The sequence below is a fragment of the Herpailurus yagouaroundi genome, unplaced genomic scaffold (assembly GCF_014898765.1).
Source record: "Herpailurus yagouaroundi ecotype Mexico unplaced genomic scaffold, PumYag 140, whole genome shotgun sequence".
Lineage (NCBI taxonomy): Eukaryota > Metazoa > Chordata > Mammalia > Carnivora > Felidae > Herpailurus > Herpailurus yagouaroundi.
In genome coordinates this window covers 47745998-47770847 of record NW_024412395.1, presented here as the reverse complement: position 1 = coordinate 47770847, position 24850 = coordinate 47745998, and the positions used below count along the sequence as shown (strand labels likewise).

At 36.6% G+C, this 24850-nt stretch overlaps 1 protein-coding gene across 2 annotated transcripts in view; it reads left to right on the top strand.

The window, feature by feature from the left end:
- SCN9A (sodium voltage-gated channel alpha subunit 9) overlaps positions 1-24850 on the top strand; it is a 172446-nt gene that overhangs the window by 72690 nt on the left and 74906 nt on the right. The window contains exons 3-12 of one of the 2 annotated variants that reach the window (XM_040475270.1): positions 2819-2937; positions 3287-3376; positions 3928-4056; positions 5518-5609; positions 6593-6802; positions 14335-14398; positions 15903-16044; positions 18812-19018; positions 20848-21135; positions 23385-23723. In XM_040475270.1, coding sequence (XP_040331204.1) covers positions 2819-2937; positions 3287-3376; positions 3928-4056; positions 5518-5609; positions 6593-6802; positions 14335-14398; positions 15903-16044; positions 18812-19018; positions 20848-21135; positions 23385-23723 — 1680 coding nt within the window. Of the gene's footprint in view, positions 1-2818; positions 2938-3286; positions 3377-3927; positions 4057-5517; positions 5610-6592; positions 6803-14334; positions 14399-15902; positions 16045-18811; positions 19019-20847; positions 21136-23384; positions 23757-24850 lie in introns of both variants that reach the window. The other variant, XM_040475269.1, reaches the window with a different exon arrangement.

Below are 24850 nucleotides of genomic sequence, written 5' to 3'. Positions count from 1 at the left end.
GAAAGAAAGAAAGAAAGAAAGAAAGAAAGAAAGAAAGAAAGAAAGAAAAAAAATATATCTTAATGACCCCTAATTTGACTTTGGCCCAGACTTCAATTTGTATTTGAGTGTAATTATCAATGCTTTGTTAAAACAAAGAACACTTGATAAATTAATGATAGAAGTTAGGGCTTCATTTTTTATGTGATGAATGTATAAGTGCTTTTTAATAGTGTTATGCAGTGCTTTTATTATAAGTGAAACTTTGTGTCTTTAAGAAAGAATAAATTACTAATTACCCTGTGCTATGGGTATTAAGAGGACAGGTACAATGGCCTACTGTGCTTTATATGTTACCTATAATTTAAGCAGCTGCTACCAGTATTGACTAAGAATTTACAATGTGCCAGAAACTTAAAAGCTTTAAGTTAAATCTTAAATCTTTATACACTGTGCTTTTTAGAAGGCACTAAGTGCTGGCTCTCAAGTTGTTAAATGGTGGATCTGGTATTTAGAATCACATCTGTCCAAACCAAACATATGCTCTTTGGGTACCATATTTGTCTAATTTTATGTTCAACAAACTCTTAAATAAATGGGCAAAATTAAAAGAATTTATTCAGACTTTGATATCTATGCATTTCATAGTAGGATTTTGGAATTTACTAAAGGGACCTATACTGACCCCCCACATTTCATAGGCTTACCTATTTTTCCTGCCTATAACTAACTCCTGTGTGTGTGTAAACCCAGATATTCCTAGAGAAGTTCTTGAAGTGAATAAACATTGGTAATTTAAATTTAAAAATAGCAAATGATCGGGGCGCCTGGGTGGCACAGTCGGTTAAGCATCCGACTTCAGCCAGGTCACGATCTCGCGGTCCGTGAGTTCGAGCCCCGCGTCAGGCTCTGGGCTGATGGCTCGGAGCCTGGAGCCAGTTTCCGATTCTGTGTCTCCCTCTCTCTCTGCCCTTCCCCCGTTCATGCTCTGTCTCTCTCTGTCCCAAAAATAAAAAAATAAAAAAAAAAACGTTGAAAAAAATAGCAAATGAATTGTTTTTTGTAAACATGTCAAGCACAAGGTAACTTGATCTGGCCAAATCTAGACAGTAATATGATTTTCACATTAGCTCAACCGATGTCTGATTCAGGAAGTCTCCCTGATAATTCTCACCTGTGTGTGACCATGTCTCTTTCATACTGTCACACTCCTCCATTTGTATTTCTCTGTATTATACCTGTCACATCTTGCCTTGTATTTGAGTTACTGTGTATGCATCACTTTTCTAGGAAGTTTCTTGAATGCAAGACTCATGTCTCATTTATGTTCAAATGCCTTTCATCACCTCATATGCCATAGTTGTTCACTACACAATTGCAGAGTATAATGAATGAATTCTAAAAAGCACAGTGTATCAAGAGTTAAGAAAACAGTGGTTGTACTCAAAGGCTATATATTAATTTTAAAGCTAATTTTAAGGTAAAAGTGAATTTTATGTTAAATTGTATTTAGTCATAACCGGTATAGTGAAAGTGACTAGGAATATAAAAAGACATCTGAAAGTAATAGATTCTGGTTCACTTTCTTGAGAACACTGCCACATACAATTAAAAAGCAAGATACTTGAGGGGCGCCTGGGTGGCTCAGTCGGTTAAGTGTCTGACTTCAGTTCAGGTCATGATCTCACAGTGCGTGAGTTCAAGCCCCACTTGGGGCTCTGTGCTGACAGCTCAGAGCCTGGAGCCTGCTTCAGATTCTGTGTCTCCCTCTCTCTGACCCTCCCCCATTCATGCTCTATCTCTCTCTGTCTCAAAAATAAATAAACATGAAAAAAAAAATTTAAAAAAAAAAGCAAGATACTTGAACTTAGGTCCCCAATTTGGTGAAAAATATTTATTACCAGAAGCCCATTCATGAACTTATATAAAATTCAGATTAAACAACAACAGAAGACCAAGTCAATGTCTTCTAAATAATACAGGTAATTTGCCTATCAACTATAGGAGAATAAGACAAAAAGTTAAAATTTGGTCTTCTTGATTTCTAAGCAAATTTCTTAGATTGTGTTAATGTTTTGTTGTTGTTGCTGTTTATTTATTTGAGTTTTAAAATTTTTAACTACATACCAAAGCTGTGGAGAATGTCACTTGTGTAATGATTACATAACACATTTCAAGAATATTTGGCTCATTTGTATTATTATTTTTTAAATTACTGTGGGTAGTAGCAAGCAAGTCCTTTAATTTGTGATCTTTTCTTTTAGCTATTATTTATGTTACATCTAAAACAAGAAAATTGAACTGGGTAATAGGATTTTCTAACTCTAATATTCCTTAAATATATGAGAATATGTTTTTGAAATGACTCATATTTTAGAACACTTACTATTAGCCATGACAATAACCAACAAGTACTAAAATTCTCAAGGTGTTATGGCAAAAATCAGGGATAGCTAGTTTCTATTTTGTTTGCTTAAAATACACTGATGTGAAAGAAGGAAATTATATTCTAAACTAATTCCAGTGGCCACAACTTACTGTTACTGATTTGGGTGTTAAAAGGATATGAAAAAGAGAAGACATTGTATTTGAGGAGTTCTAGGCAACCCATGCTCATAAATGGCTCACTTCTTAATTTACTAAGAAGAAATAGAAGGAGTTCATTGGCCAATGTGATCTAAAGAGTTCAATTAATGTCAGTGGTACCAGGTTGCTTGAGTCTGATGGCAGTGTTTCTTTAATGTGAGACTACCACAGGCAGAGGTAAATTGCTGATATAAATGTGTGAGGGTGAAATTTCAAATTCTCAATTTCATGTTGTTTTCATTTTCGCCTGCAGACTTTCATCGTGTTGAACAAAGGGAAAGCAATCTTCCGTTTCAATGCCACACCTGCTTTGTACATGCTGTCTCCTTTCAGTCCCCTAAGAAGAATATCAATTAAGATTTTAGTACACTCATATCCTTTTTAAATTGCTTACTGTTAATGGTGCTTTAAAATGTAAACTTTGCTATTTTATTCAAATGTGGATTTTAGTTCTTGTGTACCAGAAAAGACTCTGATTTTAGTGTACTGATTTCAGTATAATTTGGTGTAAGTCTCTGAGAAAATTGGGAGAATGGCAATGTTAGCATTTTAGGATAGATTACTTTATAGATTACTCCCTTGTTCAAAGAGATAAAAAAGTTATAAAAATCATTTAGAATTATTTTCTAGGACAAAGTTGTTAGCATTTTAACAAGTGTCATTATCAAATATTAAAAGTTCCCACTGTGGTCTTTTATCAAATTCCTTGATTCTAAGCTACTTTATTCAGCATGCTCATCATGTGCACTATCCTGACGAACTGCATATTTATGACCATGAGTAACCCTCCAGACTGGACCAAGAATGTAGAGTAAGTGGGTATAAATACATTTTAATATGGTCTCACTGTTATTTTAATCCTCTCCTTTCCCGCCAGGAAGTTACCACAGCTCTAAAAATTGTGGTGTTTATCTTCCCATATTATATGGTTGCTTTTCTTTCAATTATTTTTTCCTCCTCTGTGGTATTAACCAGTTAGCAGTGGAATAGAATAATTGTTACAGTCTTTTCTAGAAGAATGAATTTATCAGATGTCCTGCCTTGTTCTTAGACATGTTATATATTTCTTATCCTTGGGTATATTTCTGATAGGAGTAATGTAGGACTTTTCCAGGCAGATCTAATACCTGTGTTCTTAGTCATTTTGAATACCTCTACTTTCTCTAAGAGTATCTAATATGGACATTTTGAGATTTTTCTGGAAATACCTTTATTGTAGTTTATTCTAATACTTCAAGTGGATCCAGAAACCAACAGCCACACTCTGATAGACGGCTTTCTTGGGTTAATCAGAAAAAAAATCAAGATTTATATTGGTTCTATTCTTCTCATATTTAATATGCCATTGGGTTATTTGTCTAGGTACACTTTTACTGGAATATATACTTTTGAATCACTTGTAAAAATCCTTGCAAGAGGCTTCTGTGTGGGAGAATTCACTTTCCTTCGTGACCCATGGAACTGGCTTGATTTTGTCGTCATTGTTTTTGCGTAAGTACATTTAGTTTTTGTGAAATGGCAAACTCATGAAAATGACAGAGAGCACAGTATTCCAGTGAAAGTAAGCCTTTGGGGTCTGACTTTTCCTGCAGGTAATGGTTGCATTTAAAGGATACTGAATGAAAGGTAGTCATTCATTTGATAGGCAAATGATTAATTTTTCAAAAGTGTATGACATCACTAAGATTGATCATCTTCTTGCTCAGCACTTGGATGGATAGTATATGCAGTGCAAGTGAGTTCATACTTTGAAAACTGATAAAACCTATAAGAATCACAGAAAAATCTCAAGCCTTAATTATAAAGTACTGTGCTCTTTTTATTAACCTATACTATGAAACTATTATGCTATATTAAAATACAGAAGTAAAAAATTTATAAGGGCTGTCACTGCATACTAACCCTAACTTTAGTGCATTGTGTATATATTATGTATGCCGTCACAGTTTATTTTTAAGAGGAAAATATTACATTAAAATATAATTTTAATTTATTTATACTGCTGCTCTTTCCCCAAATATATTTGCCAGAAACAGTTTTTGTTTTTTTTTTTTTTGAGTCTCCAAACCTAGATACAATGTTTTTCCTTCTATAATCTTGAATTTTAAAACTAATGCGGGTTCACCGAAGGAATTTAGATAATGCAGAAGGGTCTTAAGATTTCTAGTTTCCCATTCCCTCGCCCCCACCCCCACCTCCTTGTCTATCAGGCTCCCTTCTTTTATGGTCACCTGACTGCTGTAGGTGCACCCGCCACCTGCTGACAAGAGTCAGCGTTGACATCGAGTCAAAAGAAGGCTGCCTTTTCACAGGGCTCTCATTTTTTATTGAGATATAATTTATATGCCATAAAATTTACCCTTTTAAAGTATAAAATTCAGTGTTGCTTTTTTAGTATGTTCACAACATTGTACAACTGTCACTGATTTCTAATTCCAGCATATTTCCATCACCCCCAGAAGAAATCATTTCTATTCCCTTCTCCCCCTAGTCCTTGGAAACAAGGAAACTACTCATCTGTTTTTTGAGTCTCTGGATTTGCCTATTCTAGACATTTCATATGAATGGAATTGTACAATTTGTGGCCTTTTGTGTCTGGCTTCTTTCAGTTAGCCTACAGTTTTCAAAATTTGCTGCTAACATTTTATAGGATGTTAAATATCTATATTGCCATAATGTTGAGGTCTAATGATTGAAGCATTTGATTGTTTATTTAGATATTTAAAGTATTTGAAGCCATTTTAATAATATATTTGTATTTTACTCACATAAAAGGGATTGAATCAAATCTAATCAAATTGAATCAGTTGTGTTAGGGGAGAAAAAAAAAAGACTTGCAGAACAATCCATTTAAATAAGCATTTCCAAATGTAGGCAAACCTTGACTTAAAGGCACAGGTAAGTATCATAGATTCTATCTAAATTCTGAATAACTCTGATTTAATTCTACAGGTATTTAACAGAATTTGTAAACCTAGGCAATGTTTCAGCTCTTCGAACTTTCAGAGTGTTGAGAGCTTTGAAAACTATTTCTGTAATTCCAGGTAAGGAGTGATTGGTGTGGAGCGTTAGGCCACTCATAACTCCAACTATTTGGGAGTTGTTCTTTGTTTGTTTGTGTGTGTGGTGTCACTGTGTTGTGTGTGAACTCCCTATTACAGATATGTGACAGAGTTTGTGGACCTGGGCAATGTCTCAGCGCTGAGAACATTCAGAGTTCTCCGAGCACTGAAAACAATTTCAGTCATTCCAGGTGAGAGTGGGGTTAAACACCGGGGCTGACTTTGATCTTTTGGAGCCAAGACAAGAATGAGTTTCTCTTACACAGTTCTAATTAAATTTGATTTCTTATGTTTTTCACAATCATTATTAAAAGTCAGCCTTTGAGTTTAATCAATTGCATGGATCTTAGAGGATGAAGATGGCCATTTGGCTCACATCTCAACTTGAAATTTTCCCTCCTGAATAACAGCTCATTTTCCATTTTGTTTAGTCAGGAATGAAAATTTCAATTTGTTCTGATTGCTTTTCATACAGTTAGGAAAAGAGATTTTAAATATCAGCATGGGGGTATTGCATGACATGTTTTTTAGCTTTCCACAACAAACCATTTCTTAACTGAATATTAGCAACGTGTCACTATATGCTGCAATTCAGCCCCTTTCTTTTAATGTCATTATAGAGAGATGGTTTGTTTGACAAGCATTTACTAAATTAGCACTTTGAAAAATTATTTTTACAGGTGAATATGGTAATGGCTTGAGCAACCAAATTATTCATTTTGACAGTGTGGTTACTCTTTGGGCTATTTTACAATTTTATCATTTGCTGTGATATATAAAAGCAAAATATATATAAACAGTAAATCTACCCTTTTGAGCTACTAGGCTTTTTTTGAACTAGGCTCTTTAAGGTCCTTGATTTGATGTAATGCATGAATTTCTAGAAAAGCTCATGTTTTGTTTTTATTTCTCATTCAGAGGCTTTATTTTATTATGAACACTTTTCTCCCCCCCCCTGCATTCAGGCCTGAAGACCATTGTGGGAGCTCTGATCCAGTCTGTGAAGAAGCTCTCTGACGTCATGATCCTGACCGTGTTCTGTCTGAGCGTGTTTGCACTGATTGGGCTGCAGCTGTTCATGGGCAACCTGAAGCATAAATGTCTGCGGGATCCGCTGGAAAATAATGAAACATTAGCAAGCATCCTGGATACTCTTGAAGAAGAAGACTATAAAAGTAAGATTGTCCCTGCAGTTGTTAAGAGGTTGAAATAAGATTGTTCCTTTCAGCCTGGGTGGCTCAGTCGGTGAAGCGTCTGACTTCAGCTGAGGTCATGATCTCAAAGTTTAGTTCATCAGAACTAGTTCTGTACAAACCATATGAGTTGGTCTGTGCACACAGTCTCAAAGTCTGCTTAATTCATGAGTATATTTTAGAATATTTTACAAAAAAGCCCAAACTGCGTGTTTTCTGAACAGTTGTCCTCTAACACAGCTCCTCTTGCTGGAGCTATTGACGAATTTGGGTGAGAATGAGACCAAGCAAGTTTGTGCTTTCTGTCTAATACCTGCAGTGTGTATGTCTGATATTGCCCATATGAACCCATAAACCTTACTGGATAATTGGATCCAGAGGTGGGGGGTTTGGGGAGGAAATCAAGACACCTTCCAAGTGTATGTAGCTTTGACAGAATGAGATCAGAGAGTAAAGGTCAAGATTCTCCTTGGATTATGAAGAGTACATATCATTTTTTTTCTTTACTAAATGTGTATTCTCCCACTCACTGGGGAAGATAAAAGCAAATAAAACCTAGCTAATATAGTAAAAGGATGTAAATAAAGAAAACAGAAAAAATTATTGAAGCCTAAAATGAAAAAAAAATGAAGGTTTTGAAGTAAAATATTTAATGTATAATTCTTTACTACCAATGTTTGGTGAGGAATTTAGCATGTTTTCCCTTCCTTTTTATTTTTACTTATTTTTTCAGTTTCTGATTTTGATTAATATGATCTTAAATGTTATTTTCAATTTCCAAAGAATATCTAAGTTATATACCATACAATTAACATATCTTATGGATAATTGTTGACATTTACAATTAACAATCACTTTACAACACTTACTTAAACTTAAATGTTTTTTCCTCGGATCACTGCCAGTTCTTTTATTTTGAATCGTGGTCCTATTTTTGAGTTCGTAATCTGAATGACTTTTTTAACCTCTGGCATTACTTCAAGCGATATTTTTCAAAATGAGTAGGAAGAGCCTTGAATTTTGCAGTGTATCTTCATATTGCATTTATTACAAATGAGTGAAATAACATCTTAGTGAACAATGGAATTTTACACCAAAACCTTCTCCCTTAATTCTATACATTATTCTTTATTTTCTTCTGAAATATAGTTTTAGGGAGAAAAGGTTTGTGTCCGGTCTGAATTTGGTTTCCTCACTTGTTCTCTGTGTCATAGAAGCCAGGTCTCACTGCAGTATTTATTTGGATATTTATGTAACAGCATGTGTTTATTAAGTGCCCCCTAAGCTAAGCATTGTGCAACTTTCTGGCACAGAAATAAGCTCTCCTTTCACAGAGCTTATATTCTAGTGGGAATGAAAAACTAAAGGAAGGCAACAGACAAATAAAAAATATTGCACGTTATAATAAAAGCAATGCAAAGCAAATAAATCTCAGGGGCTGAGATACCAACTAAATGAGAAGACCTTTCTGAGGAGATGGCATTTAAGTTACCAAAGTGAAGATCTAAAGGACAATGAGAAGCCATAAAATAGTGTAAGTTTTGGTGAGAGTGTGTGTATGGGAGCTACTCCTTGAGTTAGAAAGAATAGCATGTAGGAAGGTCCTGAAACAAGAAAGAGTATTATGTGTTTAAAGAATGGAAGAGCATCAGTATGGTTAGATTTTAGCAAAATGGGGATAGAATAGCAACAGATAGAGTGAGAGAAAAAGGCAGGGGTCAAAGCACGAAGGATGTTTTAGCCCATTGGAAAGGAGTTTGGTTTCATTTTAAATGCAGTGGTTTCAATCATTTTGTTTGCCATCTGGAGTACTGATTAGGCAAACGGGGGGTGGTAGTCTAGAATAAGGAAAACCATTTAGGATGTTTCTGTCATTCTGAAAGAGAAGATTGTGCCTCCATCTAGAGTGGTGGTGGACAGTGAAGAGAAAAGGGTTATGTCAAGATAAAATCTATAGAACTTGCTGATGGATTAGAGAAGAGAAGAGGGCTTGAGGATATCTTCTAACTTTTGATGGGTGACAATGGGAAATGAAGGAAGTGTAGGCAGGATTGTAGATGCAAGTTTTTACTAACCAGTTAAAGTTGAGATGACACTGATACATGCAAGTGTAGAAAAAAGTAGACAATAGGGATTTAAGCATGGAGATCAGAGGAACTTCCTGCTTTGGACATAAATACACTTTGAAATAATCAGCAAACAGAAAGGATACATACATGCATACACACATCCTTCTGAAAAACTCTGATGTTTATAAGCAGGTTAAGAAAGGGCAACTGGATTTTTCATGCAAATTTGGTGAACTCCAAAACCCTAATATCTGGAAAGCAGGCAAAGAAGAAGACCCAGACAGGACACAGAGAAGGAGCAGCCAATAAAGTAAGAAGAAAACAAAGATGTGAACAGTGAAGCCAAGAGAAGAAAGTTTGAAGAGAAGGGAGTACTTGTGTTGAATGATGCTGCAAGATCAAGGATTAAGAATGATGGAGATAACAGAATATGCATTAGCTTGAACAACATAGAAACTGTCAGAGACTTTCATGAGAAAATTTTAGTGGAGTGGTAAGAGCAGAAGGTTGGACTTAAGGTGGTGAGAGGGGTAAATAAAATGTCAGAAAGAAGAGATGACAATATGTGTGGACAGTTCTCCCAAGAAATTTGGCTGTAATGGAAAGCAGAATAATGGAGGAGATGTCTGGTTACTTTTTTAATGGCATATTTTGATAGGGATGCTCTTCTAGAGGTAGAAATGAGTGAGTAGTAAAATATAGATGAATAATTCAGGAGAGAAGGGGAGAAGTCAAGTTCTGGAGAAAGTGAAAGAGCAAAGAGAAGAGATATCTCGACCACTGAATTAAGAGGAAAGGTGGAGGGGCAGGCTGCAGACTTATCAGAAGAGGATTAAGTCAAACCCAGTAGCTTTCCTTTCCTCAGAAAGGTGTGAAATGGGACCATTGGCTGGGAATGCAAATGAGAAAGAGGAAATTCTACAGAAGTTTTGAGGAGAATGCACTATATGGTCATCCTAAGGAATGGGACATGGAGTCTATTTTGAGTTGCAATTTGATACCAGAGATCATTTACTTAAAATGCAATCATTCACTTGGGTGTGAGAGTTTCCCCAATAACATTCAGCCACTTGGGCAAGTATGCAGAAGGTAGACATTAGAGTATGAGTCGGGGTAAGGTTCCACCAGGTTAGTGTGATAGACTGATAGAAATACTTAGAAGTTGAGGAAATTGTAAGAGAATGATATAATGAGTGTCTATGGATTCAAAACTGGACAAGGAAAGAAGTGAACCCAAGAGTTGGTTGACAGGTTTTGAGAAAGTGGTGAGGTAAATGAATTGGAATTCTTGAAGAGATAAAAGAATTGCAATGGTAACGGCAGCCTACATAGAAAGCCTGAACATATTCTGAAAGTGTTTTCTGGGTCTACAGTGAAGCCCCTTTGGAGGTGCTTTTAAAATCTATTATCAAATAAAGAAGGCCATGTTTCAAACATACAATCTATAGATTTCCTTTGATGCCAAGCATTGTCTACTTTCATGCTCCTCAATCTTCCTTCTTGCTGCTACAGGTGAAGGAAAGGTTCGTGTGCACAGTTGGAAGCCAAATTTCAAGTAGCTATTGTACGTGAATGTTGGGACAAAGAAACCTCTATTTTCTGAATGTTTGACATTTCATAGAAAAGTTCCTGGAAAAGCCACAGTGTCAGTCTGCACTTCTACCAGGGCTTTTCCTGTCTTCATCTATGGTGCTTTCCTTGTGGGGACTTCCCAGAGTTCAGTCTCCCAGAAGGCAGTGTGTCAATTGCAGGCAATCTGCCTCTACCTGATCCCCAGCACTAGCTTTCTCAGAGTTAACTTACTATTGCCTCTTGGTTGAGGAAAAAACTCTTGAATCCAAAAGCCCAAGTCATACATGGTTGCTACAAGCTGTCTTTCTGAACCAGGTTGGATAAAACTAATCATAGAATGTTTAGGTCACCAGTATGTTTTACCATCCTGTACCAATCTGCTTTTGACTGAATATTGGTTCCAGATTTTAAGTGTGTGAATTTTGCAATTTTCTATTTCCTTTTATCCCCATGTGACTTTTACTGTGAGGTTGAGGCTTATCTATTACTATCCACAATCTTTGTTATTGTACTGCATTATATTTAACAACTTTATTGAGATAGTTCACATACCATAAAAATCCCCCTTTTTAAAGTATACAGTTCAGTGTTTCATAGTATATTCACAGAGTTGTGCAAACACCATCACTAATTTTAGAATAATTTTATCTCCCTCAAAAGTAACCCTGTACTCAGAGTACCTGAGTGGCTCAGTCGGTTAAGTGTCCAATTCTTGATTTCGGCTCAGGTCATGATCTCATGGTTTGTGGAATCAAAGCCTGCATTGGGCTCTGTGCTGACAGTCCAGAGTCTGCTTGGGATTCTCTCTCTCCCTCTCTCTCTGCCCCTCCCTTGCTCCTGCTCTCTCTCTCAAAATAAATAAACATTAAAAAAAAAAAGAGAGAGAGAAGAAACCCTGTACTCACTGGCGATCACTGTCCATTCCCTCGACCCGCAAACCCCTGACAATCACTAATCTACTTTCTGTCTCTATGGATTTACCTATTCTGAGCATTTTATATACATGAAATCATACAATATGTGGCCTTTGTGTCTGGCTTCTTTCACTTAGCATGTTTTCAGGTTTCATCCCTGTGGCAGTAATTCATTTCTTTTTATTGCTAAATAATACTCCCTTGTATATATATACTACATTTTGTTTAAGCATTCATTAATTGATGAATGTCTTTGTTGTTTCCACTTTGGGGCTATTGTGAATAATGCTGCTATGAATATTCATGTGTAAGTTTTACTGTGGACGCATGTTTTTATTTCTCTCTGCATTACGTTTTCCCTTTACATGTTAACCTTAAGTTCTCTTGAGGCTAATTATTCCAATAATGTAATATCTGTTTTTGTGTAGGGATTATTTTAAAGTGTTCTGTAAGGCCAACGTGAACTACTGCCATTGCTTTACCTTTCATCATTCTTGTACTGACATTCTTGTACTGACTTCATCATTCTGTTCGCCCTGCCCTGGGACAGGCAACTCTAGAGCCTGTTCTTTTTCTTTTTTAAAAAACTTTATTCTGAGAGAGAGAAGGAGAGACAGCGAGCACAAGCAGGGGAGGTGCAGAGAGAGAGGGAGATAGAGAATCCCACGCAGGCTCCATGCCGTCAGCTCAGTGCCTGATGTGGGGCTCAAACCCACAAACCCTGAGATCATGACCTGACCCAAAACCAAGCGTAGGCCACTTAACCAACTGAACCACCCACTAGATCCCATTCTTATAAAAACTCCTCAGTGATTGGTAAGCGTGAGCCAGCGTAACTTTAAAGGATAGTTCTAAAGTAATCCTTCCATAGTCAAAATGTCTTGGAAGCTTATGTACAAAAAACTCCATCTTAATCTTCTCCATCCTCATTCTGCCATGCCCACCCTACCTGAGCCACAAGAGTTTTTTCAAAAAAGTTGTTCATGTACATTCTCCCCTAAATTTTCACTTCAAACTAAGAGGCATTATTGTTTTTTGTGCATAAGACAAAGCAATGTGGGAGTCAGTCGATTAATCTTAACTGTAATTGTGTAATAGTTTAATAATGATCGCTGCTGTTCTTTGAGCAACTGTGGATAGAATGTGAGGACCACTGTATTAAACACTTTACATGCAATATCCTATGTATCCTATTCAATATCTCTACAAAGCAGGCATAGTGGCTAGCCATTAAAGTGGTAAGATAGTTCACCTACATAGGAAGGGGTAGAAGCAACATTCAAATCCAAGTATGTCTAACTTCAAAGTCTTTCTTCCACTATCACTCCAGACGCCTTCTAACAATTACATCTTTATTCCTTTGATTGGAGCCAAATAGGAAGGTTACCCTTATTAAAAAGAATAGATATTTTTTAATTCTTCATACCTTTACTGTGCATGGCTGGATTGATTCCTGTCTTAAGAATAAGCTTTGATAGGGGTGCCTGAGTGGCTCAGTCAGTTAAGCAACCGACTTCAGCTCAGATCATGATCTCACGGTCCGTGAGTTCAAGCCCCGTGTCAGGCTCTATGCTGACAGCTCAGAGCCTGGAGCCTGATTCTATGCCACCACCCCCCCTTCTCTCTCTACCCCTCCCCCACTCACACTCTATCTTGCTCTTCTCTCAAAAATAAATAAATGTGAAAAAAAAATTTTTTTAAAGAATAAGCTTTGACAGTAAATGAAGAAAGAGATTATAACACCCCTTATGCCTGAAAATGGACACAAAACATACCATGAGGGGGAAATATGCATTCAGCTCACTGCCATATCCTCAATATCAGGAAATTAGTAAGTCCTACATAATTATTAAGTGGTGAATAAATGAGAGACTTTCAAAAGACAGGTGTATCCATTTATAGTATTGCCTTGCTGACTTCACCACTTCTGGAATACTTTGGGGCTCAGTTGGGGGCTCCCTTCCTTCTCTTTTCTTCCCTTCTCTTTTCCAGCTACACTTTCTCTTTGGGTTAACTCCTCAGTTCCCATGGCTTTGAAAACTATCTACCTGATGGTGACTCCTAGCACATTCTTGTGTCCTCTCTCCCACCACACACTCCATCAGCAAATCCTGTCCACTCTGTTTTCACCGCTTTCTCTCCATATCCACAGCTGCCCTTTGAATTTTAGCCACATTGCCTCTCCCTGTAGTCTCTTAACTCCTATCTCTGCTTCCACACCTGCTCTCTTATTATCTACAGTCCATAAAACAACCATAGTGACATTTTAAAATGTTGATTATTATCTCATATTGCTACCTCTATTACTTCTAATCATACTTAAAATCCAAACTTCTTTTGATAACATACAAAGGCTTTTGACCCCTGCCTTACTTCTGTCACATGGTTCTCTCCGCTAGCCTGTAGCCAGGCTGGCCATCTTGTCGTTTCTTCCATTCACCAACTTCACTTCTGCCTCAGGCCCTTTGCTCCTGGTTTTCACCCTGCCAAAATATCTCTTCACCAGGGTCTTTGGATGACTGGCTTCTTTGCAGAATTTAGGTCCCAGTTCAAATGTCATATCTTTAGAAAGGTCTGCCCTGACCACATTTTATCACATTGTCTTATTTCCTTTAGGGCATTTATCACTATCTAAAAATACTTTGTATATTTATGTATTTACTTGTCTTTCTCCATCCCCAATTTCCATGCTTACCTACATGTAAAGAAAGATCCATAAAAATAATGATCTTTTTTGTCATGTTTTTATTATTTTATTCATTGCCTGACCCATAAGAAGTTATCAATAAATATTTGAGAGAGAATATACAAGAATATAATAAATAAACAAATGAATGCACATTGCCTAGGACTGGGCCTGAATATGTGCGAGTATGTCTATACTAATTAATTTAACTTCTGTATCACTCTTAAAGCTTACATTCTCTAATGTTATATTCTTCAATTTCTTCATAAACAGAATATTTTTATTACTTGGAAGGATCCAAAGATGCTCTCCTTTGTGGTACAAGCACAGATTCAGGGTAAGTAATATTTGTTTTGTTTTTAGTCTAAAGGCTACAAAATAAAAGGAAAAGCATAATCAATAAGTTTTTTTTTATGAGAAACTTTAAAACATTTATAGTTAATGCATACTTCTGAAAGCAAAACTTGGGGGTAGTGCTTGAATTGAAATAAGATACAAGTTATATATATATATATGTATATATACATATATATATATATACACATATGTATGTATACATATGTGTATATATGTGTGTGTATATATATATAATTTTCTACTTTCTTAATACATATGTGATATATATACATATATATGCATATATATACATATGTATATATATACACATATATATGTATATATATATATATATATACATATCACATATATATTAAGAAAGTAGAAAAATATATTTCTATATGTATATTATACACACACACATATATATTAAGAAAGTAGAAAAATTACTTCTGGAAAATTGGCTGGATAATTTTCAAGTCTTTCTTCTTTCTGGAAAAAAGAGTGATAGAATCAACTTTCTTTCTTCCCAAATTCTACTCATTTTCCAATCAAGAATGATTCATAGATGACTGAATGCAGGGACACTTTGGCCACTCTAAACAAAAGGAACCCATGGACTTGGGTAAAGATATTTTAAGAATCTCCCATCTCTACAAACTACCTATCTTGCAGTTTTTCCTATATACCAAGTTCATCTCTGTTCTTGTTCTCCCCCGCCCAGATATTTGTTCACCAGGCTCTGTGTTCACTGGGAACATTAAAAATAAACAAATAAGGTTGCTGCCCTGCAAGACAGTTCAGAACACTGTTCAATGGCATCACCATACAAGTCTACCAATTTATTTTATTTTATTGTTATTTTTTTTGAAGCAGTTAGAAGTTTATGGAATACACCACAAGGGAACAGTGGGCAGAACAGTAGAGACTGCCCAGTCCACCGATTTTAGAATGAAAAATATAAAACTACAAATCTTTATGAACTTAAATAATTGCTCTATTTTGGCTATTTTTTTTTATTCAAATTCACTCCAAGAATAATTTGGAGGAACCAGTTTTGGTGGAGGCCTATATATCAATATTTCTGATGCAAGAACTATTACTTGGTGCCAGATGGAATTTCCAGATTTTGATGAGGATACTAATAGCAGCTGCCATTTATTAAATGCTTTCTATATAGAGGAACTAGGCTAGACCATTTGTACATATCATCTTCTTTAAACTTAGCAACAATCTTAACCTTTTGAAGTAGGTTTTATCCTCTTCTCACAGAAAGAGTAAACTGCACCTTGAAGAATTTAAGTAATTTGACAAAGTCACCAACTAGTAGAGTGGAATGGGATTCAAACCCAGTTCCTCCTGATTCCAAATAATGTGTTCTTAATCATTATTCAATATCATCCCCCTAGAAAGGAACCTTGAATATCTAACTGTTCTGTTGTACTCCTTAGGTTGCCTCCCGGAAACATTCTAACTTGTGATTTTTTTTTTTTTTTTGTATGTAGTCAGTGTCCAGAAGGGTACAAGTGTGTGAAAGCTGGTAGAAACCCTGATTATGGCTACACAAGCTTTGACACTTTCAGTTGGGCCTTCTTGGCCTTATTTCGGCTAATGACCCAGGATTACTGGGAAAATCTTTACCAACAGGTGAGTGCCAAGAGAAACATTCATTGCATTTTTGAATAGCATAAAAATCTGGTGACTGTTCCTTACCAGACTTTATATAAGATTTTTTTTTTCAATTTAGAAAGGACAAAACTCTTTTGGCTTATCACTAAAATTAGACATGTTTTATTTCCAGCAGTATTAGAGTGGATAAGTCTGAAAATTATAAATTGTTATCTTATCCTTTTTGGGCTTATTTGATCTCCAGTTCGTGTCCCCCCAACCCTTTCTGAATATAGCATCCTTTGGGGTCCTAAGTAAATAGCAGGAAATACACTGTCACAGTCTCTTGTAGCTCTCCTGCACACACTGTTTCCTGAATGTGCTGCCCTGCTTGCAATGCCCTAAACACCAGGATCTCGTAGGTTCATCATGCTTTATTTTTTTGAACTCCCATGTACAGTTGCTGTGAATTAAATTGTACCCCCTCCCATTTATGTGGTAAAGTCCTAACTCCCAGCGCCTTAGACTGACTATTTTTTGAGTTAGGGATTTAAAGAGGTGACTAAATTGAAATGAGGCATCGGGATGGGTCCTAATCCAATCTGACTGGTGTCCTTAAAAGAAAAGGAGATTAGTTCCTGAGAAACACCAGAAATGTGCCCACCTGGACACAGAGAGAAGACCCTGTGAGCACTCGGTGAGAAGGCAGCCATTGACAAGCCAAGGAGAGAGACCTCAGGAGAAATCCAACAAACCAACCCTTTGATATTGGACTTCCATTCTCTAGAACTGTTGGAAAGTAGAATTTCTGGGGCACCTCAGTTGCTCAGTCGGTTAAGCGTCCGACTTCGGCTCAGGTCATGATCTCACAGTTCGTGGGTTCAAGCTCCGTGTTGGGCTCTGTGCTGACAGCTCAGAGCCTGGAGCCTGTTTCGGATTCTGTGTCCCCCTCTCTCTGCCCCTCCCCCACTCATGCTCTCTCTCAGTCTCTCAAAAGTGAATAAAGATTAAAAAAAATTTTTTTAATTAAAATTTCTGTTGTTTCAGCTTCCCAGTACATTGTCGTGGCAGCTCTAGGAAGGAAATATAAGAATTGAAGACCCAATTCACATCTCTAAATTCTCCTGTCCAAACTCAATTTCTCCTCCCCCTACACTTCCATGCCTTTTTAATATTCCTCAGTTTATAGTATCCATCACTTGTACATTAATTATTAATTCACATGGCCACCTCCTCCAATGTGATCTTTTGGGCCTGTGGGTGTATCTTTTCACTTATATATTCTCAGCACCTGACCCCAGGAGGAAAGAGATGAAAATGATTATTCTGTATTATAAATAAAAAACGAATCACTTTTCTTTTTTTTTTTTTTTTAAATTTTTTTTTTCAATGTTTATTTATTTTTGGGACAGAGAGAGACAGAGCATGAACGGGGGAGGGGCAGAGAGAGAGGGAGACACAGAATCGGAAACAGGCTCCAGGCTCTGAGCCATCAGCCCAGAGCCCGACGCGGGGCTCGAACTCCCGGACCACGAGATCGTGACCTGGCTGAAGTCGGACGCTTAACCGACTGCGCCACCCAGGCGCCCCACGAATCACTTTTCTTAGAATTGCCAGATTATTTTGGCCTGTTTTATGTTTACTTCATTTCTAATATTACAAAGGAATATAGAAATTATGTAAACATATACTTCAGAGGAAAAAAGGAATAGAAACAACTTTAAATATGCAAAAAGAAGCTCATTTTTACTCAAAATTAAAGAAATGAAAATTAAAACGAGAGTGACAGCTAATTTTTTCCTGTTAGAATGATGGAGATCCAAAGAGAGATGCTGTCTGGCTGTGACATGGGGAGGTAGACTTACTCACACATTGCTGGGAACCACAGCCAAGTGCAACACAGGAACTTTTATGAAAATTAAAATGAATATACCCATTAACCAAAAATTCCACTACCTAAGAATTTATCAAAGAGAAGAAATTGTGACAATGATAACTGATAGAAAAGGGAAATGAGTAGGCATCAGAGATAGGAGAGAGATATTTTTCGTATAATTATCTTTTTATACCATTTGAATTTTTTTACTATATGTTGCATTCAAAATGTTTAATACATATTAATTAAAAGTAAATATAAGAGTAGATAAGCAATTAAGATCATTCAATTAGGCTCGCTACTTTGTGTGAACATGATACATCATCATTGATACTTTATCAGTCAAAGGGACTACAGATACTATCTGCTTCTCTAATTTGAAAATGAGCAGAGTAGCTCCTTTTTGAGTAATTTTCAGACTGCAGATTTAAAAAATCCCAGACTGAGGCACCTGTGTGGCTTAGTCAGTTAAGGGTCCAACTCTTGATTTCGACTCAGGCCATGATCTCATAGTTTGTGAGTTGGAGCCCCATGTCGGGCTCTGTGCTCACAGTGTAGAGTCTGCTTGGGATTCTCTCTGACCATTTATCTCTACTTCTCTCTCTCTCTCTCTCTCTCTCTCTCTCTCTCTCTCAAAAATAAATAAGTAAACATTTTTTTAATCCAGGATTATTATTCTTAAAAATAGTGAAGGATCATACCTAATTTTAATACAAGTTTAATAGATTGCTATATCCTTTGTAGTGAAAAAGTGTGTATTTTAAATACTGATTGTTTTCCATGGAGGTGTAATTCTATTCCTTTATATTTTTGATAACATGAGATTATACTGAACTGCCCAACTTCCCCATGCCTAATATGCCATTCAAGTTGAAATAATCTACCAAAAATCTTTGTGTTATTAAAATAATTATTTCCATTTTTCCCTAGACACTGCGTGCTGCTGGGAAAACTTACATGATCTTCTTTGTTGTGGTGATTTTTCTGGGATCCTTTTATCTAATAAACTTGATCCTTGCTGTGGTTGCCATGGCCTATGAGGAACAGAACCAGGCAAACATCGAAGAAGCGAGGCAAAAGGAGTTAGAATTTCAACAGATGTTAGATCGTCTTAAAAAAGAGCAAGAAGAAGCTGAGGTATTATTGTTTGGTGTAAAATTCTTCCTAGAAGTAGAAATCCAAAGGAGAATAGCAGAGGCTCATAGCAGAGGCTCTGTGGCCTTCCCCATGAGATTTTCCTTACTGTATTTTTTAACATAAGCCGAATTTTCATTCTGGGGTGGTCAAAGAACCAATTCTGGATTGAGTTAGAATTGGTATTTGTCTCATTCTACCTTTCCCCATAATCAGCTCACTCCAGCACAGAGAATATTCTAAGCCATTCCTCCTAAACCTGTTATCCATAATTCCTCAGTATGTATAGCATTATGCAAAGTCCCAAAACATATATGATATGTTTCCCCAGAGTAGCAATTGCATACAAAAGCTTAGGGAAAATTATTTAAGTGTTAAAGATAACAGATACTCTATGGAGTAGAAAGAAAAATGTGCATCAATTTTTGTTAACGTGGCAAGAAGTTTTAAGATAAAAAACATGAGATGTTAAGAAAATTTATACTTACGGTTGTAGGCACTTTAGGCTAAGGTACAAATTATTGAGTATTCTTCCTTACTCCTCTCTCCAAGAGGGTACTTCAGTGGAAAAGTTTCAGAAGGTTTGTACCAAGAGAACCAAAAATTTCAATATTATGAAGGAGTTTAAAATTTGTTTGGGGGCACCTGGGTGGCTCAGTCAGTTAAGCATCTGACCGGCTCAGGTCATGATCTCATGGTTTGGGAGTTCAAGTGCTGCATTGGACTTTGCACTGACAGTGCAGAGCCTGCTTGGGATTTTCTCTCTGCCTCTCCCCTACTTTCACTCTCAAAATAAATAAATAAACTTTCAAAAAAAATAAATAAATAAAATTTGTTTGATATTTCAACCTAAATATCTTCAAAATGTCTAACTTATTAGGGGAAAGGTAGTAATATGTAAAGTAGAAAACTTTGATAGAGAAAGATGTTCAGGGCAGTATTTTGATAATATTAAACATCAAAAAGCATATAAATTTTTTAATTAGATAATGATAAGGAGAATTATGATATTTTTGTGCCTTAGAGTATTATTCAGCCATAAAATGATGTGCTTTAAGAATATTATAATGACAGTGAAATGTTTTAATGTAATGCGTTAAGTAGTAGGATACAAAATTGGGCATAATATACAAACAATTTAAAAACTTTGTATATATATATATATATATATGTATATAGGAAGAAATACACCAATTATTTCTGGGTTTTAGGATTGAGTGATTTTTATTTTTTTATTCACAATGTCCTTATTTTCCAAATTTTTACAAGGAATGTTTTAATAATAAAAACTTAATTTTTTGATAAAAGATTAACAGTATGTCATCCAGGATTTTCTAGGAAACCCTTAGAAGTCTCTCATTTTCTTGACATTCATTTTATAATAATTCATTTTTGTTTTCAGGCAATTCAGTTTTCATTAAACTAAGTACCTGACTCTTTTGATAATATTGAGTTAATTACCTGAAAAAGATGTACGAATTTTCTTATTATATGGTTTATGTGAGTTTTATGTTACAGAATTACCTAGTAAAACTTTTATAAATACCATTTTAAATTGTTTTACCATAAATATAGGAATAGTATATATTAGTTTAATGCCAAAGTAAAATGGGGCCTTATCACAATGCAAGAGAAGAAATAAATATATGCTTTGTAAGCTCTCTAGTTACAATACAAAAATAAAAAATAAAAAAAGGCATGACTTCATGCACAAGGGACATGATTACATGGACAGTGTAATTAAATTCATGGTAGAGAGGTGCCTACCCCATAATAGAGTTTCCCAGACTTTGGAAATGACTTACCACATGTGTGACCTCTTGGTCCAACAGGCAATCGCAATGGCAGCAGCTGAGTACACAAGTATTGGGAGAAGCAGAATTATGGGCTTCTCTGAGAGTTCTTCTGAAACATCCAAACTGAGCTCTAAAAGTGCTAAAGAAAGAAGAAACAGAAGAAGGAAAAAGAACCAAAAGAAGCTCGCCAGTGGGGAAGAAAAGGGAGACAATGAGAAATTGTCCAAATCGGAGTCTGAGGAGAGTATCAGGAGAAAAAGTTTCCACCTTGGGGTTGAAGGTCATAGGCGAGCACGTGAAAAGAGACTGTCTACCCCTAATCAGGTACCACTGCAATTGTCAAATGCTTATTGCCAGGGCTAGGATTATAGAGCAAAATGTGTTACCTTGAGGTAACAGGATCTCAGGAGAGGAGAGTGAGTGACTTCACTGGTATATTTTTAGGTAAAAACTTATTGGTTGTTGGACATTTATGGAAAGAACACAGATGTGCATAGTTTTCCATTTAACTTGGACTATTTTTGAAGGAGCCTATAGTTTCAACGTTGTCATATCTTCTCCAATAAACATTTTCAGAACAGAATATTCATGAGAACTATCATAAATGAAGAAATTATTTACACAACATATTAACTTTTACATTTTTATCTAGTCTGTATTTGGTAATGCCTCATTGGCTAAAAACTAATCCCAGACTAGGTTCTCCACTCTTCTTTACCACCATAACTAATGGTACCACCAGAATATCAGTGCATGAGCTGGAAAGTTTGGAGACACTTGACAACCTCTACCCCCGACTACATCAACTACTGATAACTAATCGCTCAGTCTGTTATTTCTGCTTGTGTAAAATATCTCTTTCCTTTTTTTTTTTTTCTCTTTCCACTGAAACCTCCATTTCTCAGGGTTCCCTGCCTACAGAACTCTAAGATGAACAATTGCTCCCCTTCTCCTAAACACTAGCCTGTTTTCTCTCATACAACACTCCCAAATCCCTTTTACAAAACAAAGCTGTCCCTTGGCTCAACTTGGAAAACAAAGAAAACAAAACAAAACAAACACTCTGACTGTGTTGAATAACCACTGACTATAGAACAAGACCTACATCTTATCCATCTTGTGGACTGGCTTCAGCCTCATTTCCCACCTTTCTCTACCTTCATGTACCCTCAGTCCATCGTGATTATTCACTCATACATACATGCCCTGTACCTCTGTTACTTAGTACATGTGGTGTTCTCTAAGTGGGGTGATTTTCTTCTTTGTTTCCCTCCTGGTGTGGCAGCACCCATTCTTCTTTCATAAGCTCAGATGCCATTTATCCCACCAATTTGCCTCTGCCCTCACCACTTCTCCCATTTGCTCTTTGGTGTCTTACTTAACAATTACTATCCTTTGCATTTATGACTTCATTTAAAACTGAGACAAACTGTAAGAAACTCTTGAATACAGAGAACAAATGGAGGGTTGCCGGCGAGGAGGTGGGTGGGGGGATGGTTTAAATGGGTGATGGGCATTAAGGAGGGTGCTTTTCGGGATGAACATTGAGTGTCATATGTAAGAGATGAATCATGGTGTTCTACTCCTGAAGCCAAGACTACACTGTATGTTATCTAACTTCAATTTAAATAAACATTAAGAAAAAAATAATTAAAACAATAAAATTTCTACCTTCTACTACTTGAGTCTGTAAGATGCTTCCAGATACACATAGAAATCAGAGTCCCTACCTTCAAAGATTTTATAATTTAGCTGGGGAGACAGAACTTGAAAGCATGTGGTATCAATAAAAAGACATATGACAAGAGCAAAACAAGCTGGATTTAAGGCGAAGGCTTTGTTATCCTCGCTTTCCATTATTCAGAGTGCCTGCCACTTTGTCCTTTACATAGGAAGCACTAGCACTTATTGAATTAGATACTTCCAAAGAATAAACATTCAGTTCTGTTTATGGACACGGTTTATCCTGGCCGTGAATTCAATAAATGTGACTTTTCCTCCTCTTTGGTGTTGGGCAATCTCTTTTTCAAATTCTAGTATTATATGATTTGTAAACTCACTGACATTGAAAGGTCTTTCTTAACATACCTTGACTGAGCTTCCAACATGTAAAGTGGAGTTGCAAGCATTGGAATGCAAAGAAGCACACAGTGTGCCCTTCGGCCTCAAGAGAGTTTCAATTACTTATGGAACTTAGGGACTGATATATTGAAAGCTAAATAACAGGTATGAATACCAAATGCTTTTTATAAGTGGTACGTTCTTTGTAGCAAAATCAATGGGGTAGAAAGCATGGTGAGGTCACTGTAGGCCAAAGTAGGAGAGACCTATACAGTAATAAATAATGTACCTACTCCAGAAAGGATGAATTCTCCAGTCTTTTCATCCCTTATTTGGGAGAATTTGTCTTCCTGCTGAATTGCTTTATTTTTTAATATGTTTCTTTTCAACCAGTGCAGAGCCACCTGGCCTCAGCTCAGAGGTCTCAGAGGCAGTAATGTGCACTTCTATTCTTAGATGCTTCAGCAGATACATGGCTACATGTCATCTTTTTTGTTTTTTTTTTCCTGCAGTCACCACTCAGCATCCGAGGCTCCTTGTTTTCTGCAAGGCGCAGCAGCAGAACGAGTCTTTTTAGTTTCAAAGGCCGAGGGAAAGACATTGGATCTGAGACTGAGTTTGCCGACGACGAGCATAGCATTTTCGGGGACGGTGAGAGCAGGAGGGGCTCACTGTTTGTGCCCCACAGACCTCGGGAGCGGCGCAGCAGTAACATCAGCCAAGCCAGTAGGTCCCCCCCAGTGCTGCCAGTGAATGGGAAGATGCACAGTGCCGTGGACTGCAATGGTGTGGTCTCCCTGGTTGATGGACCCTCAGCCCTCATGCTCCCCAATGGACAGCTTCTGCCAGAGGTGATAATAGATAAGGCAACTTCTGATGACAGCGTAAGGATGTTTTAAATAGCTCAGGCCTGGCTTGGCCCTTGTTCTTGCATCAGTCCATCTGCTAGAGGGGCCTTCTTGGGTCCTGTGAATGGCTCTGCATTTTGCAATACCGCTACTACAGAAACACACCTTCACCTCATTAATGTAATCCTCATGGGATATGCTGTAGATGTCTAATTCAAAGATATTTAAAACTGCATTTTTTAAAAAAGGAACTTATATTTACTTCCATATTATAAGCCATCCCTTTAGAAAACAATGTATAAAAGACATAGATATATATACATAAATCTCAGCACAGAAAATGCATTGGTTATGCTGATCTTTATTAGTTGATAATAGGTCCCATTTTTCTAAGGAAATTTGGATTCTTTCCACCTACTGCTATCTTTCTGAAGATACTGTTTAATATATACCTTGTGCAAAGAATCTTGAGTTTTAATAATAGTAATAATAATAGCAAACATGTGTTTAGGATTTATAATAGCCCTGTAAGGTGATATATTATCATCCCTCTTTTACATAGGAGGAAACTGAGGCATGGAGAAGCAAAGCAATTTCCCCAAGTTCACTCAGCTAGTAAACAGTAGTCCTGAAGTTCAAACAGACTCTCTGTTTCAGAGCTTGCACTCTTAACCCACCACCTTTTTGCTCTTTCTCCAATGTGTGCTAGGCTTTTAAACTTGGAAATAATTTAATGTTTTTAATGTGTATTTATTTTTGAGAGACAGAGAGAGAGTGTGAGCAGGGGAGGGGCAGAGAGAAGGAGACAAAGAATATGAAGCAGGCTCCAGACTCTGAGCTGTCAGCACAGAGCCCACCGTGGGGCTCAAACCCACAAACTGCGAGATCATGACCTGTGCTGAAGTTGGGCATTGAACCAACTGAGCCACCCAGGTGCCCTGAAACTTAGAAATAATTTAGAATAGCTATGCTTTTCCCCATACATAAGTGAAACTTTTTTCATTAAAATAAGATAAAAACAAAAACAAAAACTCTGTGGTCTGGAGTCTACCAATAAAAATATAATAGCCAAACGATATACATTAATACAAACATACACACATAAAAGCAAAAACAAAACAATGATTCCA